The sequence below is a fragment of the Vigna radiata genome, unplaced genomic scaffold (genome assembly GCF_000741045.1).
Source record: "Vigna radiata var. radiata cultivar VC1973A unplaced genomic scaffold, Vradiata_ver6 scaffold_393, whole genome shotgun sequence".
Lineage (NCBI taxonomy): Eukaryota > Viridiplantae > Streptophyta > Magnoliopsida > Fabales > Fabaceae > Vigna > Vigna radiata.
Window position 1 is genome coordinate 4,552 of NW_014542625.1, and position 5,909 is coordinate 10,460.

The following is a 5,909-nucleotide window of genomic DNA, read 5'->3' on the forward strand; positions in this document are numbered from 1 at the left end:
AACTCTTCCTCAGCTTGACTCAGTAAGTCTTGGAATGAAGGTTGGTTCAAGTAAGAGATGGGAATCACAAACCGATTTTGTTTCTCTCCAACATAAACGGCAAAATAGCCCTTTGGTATGTCTTCAGATTTTGAAGATGTTTGTCTTGCTGTGAATGATGATGCCCGTCGGATGGCAGGTAGACGGAAACCCATTTTTTGAGGTCGTTTAAGGAAGAAGAACAATCTCAAATTTACAGAGAATGAATCAGAATTTTGATGCTTGAGGATTCGGAAGGCTTGTGTTGTTTTTGAAGGTATAGGATAGCGTATATATAGATGCTAAAAGAAGGAAAGCATAGAGATGAGATATCGCGTGGTGTTGTCAGCAGTACTTCTATCAAGGATAGAGTAGGGTGCAGGCGTGTAACCCCACCTTGTTGAACAGCAGGAAACACTAAACCTCCATATGTTCGCAATAAGACGTGGCTAAGTGAAGCCCTAAGTTTGTTCATGGATTAATTAGTATTCCGAGTTTTGTCAAACATGCTTTTAACATGTTTTCTTCACGTTACCTCATGTTGAATTACAGCTGGATAGATCAAATTATAGGCAAAGGACAATGAAATATCATAGACCATTAGATTCATGAGATTTGAAATCATACGTCTACTCTATTTCAGGTGGATTGGCTTGGCATAGTGTACTGTCAACTATAACATCTTCCATTAATTCCTAAGAAACACTTCAAAGGCAACACCATGTGCCCTTTCTATCATATCGGTCCCATGACTCTTATCTCATAGCCATCCACCCTCAATCATTCAAGTACCAGATGATATCCTACAAAGCTTTCTATCTCTATATATATATATTCATGGTTGCAAGCATTTAGGACAACAAATACCATTCACTTCCTAAGACATTTTAACTTCAAAAGCTAGCATCCTATCTACAACTCTCTATTCCCAGCCTTCTCTTCCCAAGTATCAATATATAAAACATGGGTTTTCGTTTACCTGGTATGAAGAAGGCATCCTTTAATACAATCAAAGCATCTTCAAAAGCTATGGACGTGCAAAAGGGCTACCTTGCAGTCTATGTTGGAGAGAAAATGAAGCGGTTCATGATTCCTGTATCATTCTTGAACCAACCTTCGTTTCAAGATTTGTTGAGTCAAGCTGAGGAAGAGTTTGGGTATGACCATCCATTGGGTGGTCTCACAATTCCTTGTGGAGAAGATTTGTTCTTAGATGTCACTTCTCGCTTAAATACCTGCTAACTGCATGAAGATGGAACTTACTTAGATGTAGACATATACCTGACACATTTTTGTATCATAGATTCTTACCTTGGTATATTCTCTCCCCTTCTTTGATATCTGACTTTGTAAAAGAAATTTCATCTGAATGATAAGTTATATATCTCCACGAAGTTTTTTCTCACATTTGCTATGAATATGATCTATATAATTACTGATTAAGAAATAGTTAAAAATCTTATCTATATCATATTTTGTCTTCTTCTATCAATGAGATTTGAATTCAACTATTAACTCCGTAATTTATAACAATATTCATTAAAAAAACTACTTAGAAGAGATAGTAAGATAAGTTTAAAATAAAATGACTGATGTAACACAAATAAAACCAAGCATTCATGAAATATATAAGCTACTGTTAACCTGAACTGCTTTCGTTTCACCTGACTCCAAGTCCTTTGCGAACATCTCCGGTCACTTGAATATTGCCTGACATGAGATCAAATTTCGTCCATAAAATTCTGACTCCCACCTATGAAGGAGGCCCCATCAAGCAGTATCACCATATTTCCATGATGAAGTTCGTTGGTTTTACGGCCACAACATATGATATGCTGGTTTATGGTTCACTAATTGAATGTTCTTCAAACCTTGAACCAGTTGAAGAAATTTTAATCACCTTCTTTTGAATGAAAACAGAGATTAAGAATCTTAATCATGGAATTGGGGATAAAGTGACCGCTATATTGTATATAATATATAGGGATGTTATCCACTGAAATTAATAGGAACAACAAAACTTCATTTGAAGTCTTTCTCCATTTTTATTATATTACTTTGGACAGGACAGCAAATGTTACGACAAATTTCCTGCATGAAGAGTTTTCTCACGTTTTCTTCATCTGTCATTTTGAGCTATATAGTTGTCGAATAAGAAATTAGTTAGCTGTCTCCAAGTACTTCTTAGTGTCTTGGATTTAAATTCGGCTATTATCTCTAAATTTTCTAGCTAAGTTCAATGACAAAATAACTACAATATAACAGAAAAATAGAGAGAAAAACTCATCGTAAGTCTTTGTGAAACTGTACTTCTTTGATTTAATCTCACTTTAAGATTTTTGTGAACCATCCCTGTCACTGAAAATCTATAATATGGCTTGAAAAAAAAATCAAAACCATCCATACAAGTCTTGGAAATTGCCCTACATTTTTATTGGGTATCATTTGAAGCACTTGTTAATAACTATCAAGTCTTGGAATTTATGAGAACAGTCAAATCCTTTTACCTTTTTCATTTCCAGCAAGCAACCATCTGATGTTGTCAACCATTCTAATTGCAGGGATAAGAGAAAATTGTAATTGATAAATAGAATAGTTAAGCAATTGAATTCATTGTCACATTACTAGAATATTTGGTAACAATTGTTACAAGTAAGAGAAGATGGGTATAATACAAAAGGTCTCTATTAATCTAAGTCAGTCTCCTAAAGTGTGAGATTTATTGTCTATTCAAGCAAGAAATTATACATTGGAAGGCATCTTCGCTGCAAGGAATTGTGAGGCCACCCATGGGATGATCATGTCCAAACTCTTCTTCAAGTTGACTTAGTAAGTCTTGGAATGAAGGATGGCTCAAGTATGATACAGGTATCAAAAACCTCTTATTTTCCTCTCCAACGTACACCGCAAGATATCCCTTTGGAACTTTTACTGATTTTGAAGTTGGTTGATTAGCACCGAATGATGACCGTCGAATAGCAGGTAAATGGAAACCCATTTTTTGTGCTTGTCGAAACAAGAAGAACAAGGAAAATATGCTTGATTGATGAAGAATGTATCTAAACGTTGATGATTGATGATGCAGGTTACTTGTGTTGGTGAAGGTGAGGGGAAAGTGTATTTATAGTCTTCAAAATTATGTTCAAAACAAATATGAAGAGAAATGGTTGGTAATGGATGGAGGACATAGAGATGAGATATCACGTGGTTGTCTTAGACACTTCTTTATCAATGGTGCAGCTGTGTAGAAGAGTATAACCCCACCTTCTTAAACAATGGCCAACATAGAGCATGGACTTGTTCTACCCAAGCTCAATTTTTTTTTCATGCATTAAATGGTACTCCATAATTTGCTAACAAGCTTTAGACATGTTTCCATCATTTTGATAGCACAACTTATAATGCTGAAGTACTGGTATAGCTGGCAACTAATATCTGCCTATAGGGCAAGTGGAAACTATGTATGATAGACCACACACAACGTTCCTGAGGTTTGTGACCATACGTACCATTCATTTCAAGTAGCTGCACACCAGACACTGGTATTTCTAATATCTATTATGACAAGTTAGGTTGATTCATGTTAAATTCCTGTCGGACAACACCACATGCCCTTGTCTCCTAGTACGACCAATACTCCGATTTCATAACCCTCAACTAATTATTCAAGCAGCCAAATTTCATATCTTTACATCTATATATATTCATGTCTATAAGCACTTAGGACCATCACAAATCATTCACATCGTTGAAGCATTCCAAGTTAAAAAATTGCACCATATTTTACACATTTTTTCGAAACATTCTCTGTTCAAATCTCATCACATAACCATGGGTTTTCGTTTGCCTGGTATCGGAAAGGCAACATTCACAGGAAGCCAAGTATCTTCAAAAGCTGTGAACACGCCGAAGGGCTACCTTGCAGTCTACGTCGGAGAGAAAATGAAGAGGTTTGTGATCCCCACATCGTACTTGAAGCAAACGTCGTTTCAAGAATTGTTGATTCTTGCCGAGGAAGAATTTGGGTATAAACATCCAACGGGTGGTCTTACAATTCCTTGTGGAGAAGAAGAGTTCTTAGAGATCACTTCTCGTTTGAATTAATAGCTTCTAATCCTGTGTAGACTGACCCTAGCATCAATTGATAGAATTTATGTAATTCAAGTTTTGTTCTTGAAAATATTCTCATTTTTTATCATACTCATGCAAGTGTAAAAAAATTCATACAAAGATGAAGTTTATGACCATTACCTTAGTTGTCTTATTTCCTCCTTATTTGCTATTACGAAAACAAACGGGATTTAATAATCTGAACATTCAGTTTGGAATTGTGAAATCGAAAGTTTCTTTTTAAAATCCTGAAAAGGGTGACTATGTTTCATGAGGAAGATCTAGCATTATTAGTTTTTGTTTCATCTATCTCTGATGTCTATGTGGACTGTCACAAATAAATGATCTGACCGACACAAGATTTCATCCCTATAATTAGCATGGCCAGATTAAACACAAGAATTTTGCCAAAGCCACTCCCACTTGTCATTGTGTCCTATGTAGCAGCGCAACATGGAAGAGATCCCATTATGATAAACAAATATCATCTCACTTAGTTGAGTAACAACACTATCTTCACATGGGCAATTCAGCATATTAGTTGGTTTTAGGGCTAGAATAAAACATAAATTCTATTAAAATACATTATACTGTAATTTTTAAAAGGCCTCTATAATAATAGATTGATATATCAGTCATTTTATGGGCTCTTCAACAATGTGAGTAAATGTGAGCATTTTCTGTAGATCTATAAAAGCAACTCTTGAGGTTCATTTTGTACGGAGTGAATTTGTTGTGATTGTGAAATATTTTAATAATATACAATACCTTCCCTTTTCCAATTTTTGTCTCACAAGTACTCAATCAAAACTTATTCCGCATTATCTGATAATCTTCTCCATTGTTAACCTTCTAATATATATTTTAACTGTTGCATGAGCCAGATTTGTATCCTTGTCGAAAGTATTTCTGAAGGTTCAGTATAGTATTGAGAAGTTCCTGAGTTTCAGCTGCTATGTCAATCAACAAAAAGAAACATGTGATAAAGCAATCAGTAATCGAGAAAGATAATATGGATCAATCAAAATAAAGCATGCTGATGGTAGCAATATCTGTATGACAGCTAAAAGAAACGACTTCAACTAAAATCTCATCCTCTTATAAAATGGAATATTATTCTCGGAATCAATATATAAATAAACGAAACCTTACATCATCCAATCGAATTAAACGGGAACAACAAAACTTAATTAAGTCTATCATAACTGCCTTGGCAAGTGCAAAATCTTCTGATTGATCGAGACCATTAATTTTACGTGTTTATAAAATATTTAAAAATCTTTCAAACTCGTTCTACAGAAATTGATGCTTCTCCTCGGTCTAGAAAAATACTAATATCTTTGCACCCTAATTGTCCTATCTTGTGCAGCTCTTGGTTTTCCCATGCTGTGAAATGTATGAGATTAATCGAGTCTTTTCGGTGTTGTATACCATTCTAATTGCTGGGAAAACTAAAAATTGAAATTGGTAAATAGATAGAAACTTAGCATTTCAATTCATCATCGTTAATCAAAATTTGGTAATAATGGTTACAAGATCAAGAAGTTGCCTATTGTACAGAATGTCTCTAATAAGTTATGTCAGTCTGCTAAAATGAGATCTATTGTCCATTAATTGGAGCAAGATATTGTGTGCATGAAGACATCTTCACTGCAAGGAATTCTTAGGCCTCCCATTGGATGATGGTATCCAAACTCTTCCTCAGCTTGACTCAGTAAGTCTTGGAATGAAGGTTGGTTCAAGTAAGAGATGGGAATCACAAACCGATTTTGTTTCTCTCC

At 35.0% G+C, this 5,909-nt stretch overlaps 2 protein-coding genes across 2 annotated transcripts; one reads left to right on the top strand and one right to left on the bottom strand.

Moving 5' to 3' along the window:
• Positions 1-2,614: 2,614 nt before the first annotated feature.
• LOC106780530 (auxin-induced protein 15A-like) lies at positions 2,615-3,096 on the bottom strand. Its single transcript, XM_014668830.2, has one exon. It carries the CDS (start codon positions 3,014-3,016, stop codon positions 2,738-2,740), a length of 279 nt encoding a protein of 92 aa, XP_014524316.1. The 5' UTR covers positions 3,017-3,096; the 3' UTR covers positions 2,615-2,737.
• A 671-nt stretch (positions 3,097-3,767) lies between these two features.
• On the top strand, positions 3,768-4,122 carry LOC106780534 (auxin-induced protein 6B-like). Its single transcript, XM_014668833.2, has one exon. The coding sequence runs from the start codon at positions 3,850-3,852 to the stop codon at positions 4,120-4,122; it is 273 nt and encodes a 90-aa protein (XP_014524319.1). The 5' UTR covers positions 3,768-3,849.
• The last annotated feature ends 1,787 nt before the right edge of the window (positions 4,123-5,909 follow it).

What these genes read in the sequence shown, in the direction of transcription:
- LOC106780530 (XM_014668830.2), bottom strand. Translation starts at nt 3,016, where the DNA reads ATGGGTTTCCATTTACCTGCTATTCGACGGTCATCATTCGGTGCTAAT.
- LOC106780534 (XM_014668833.2), top strand. Translation starts at nt 3,850, where the DNA reads ATGGGTTTTCGTTTGCCTGGTATCGGAAAGGCAACATTCACAGGAAGC.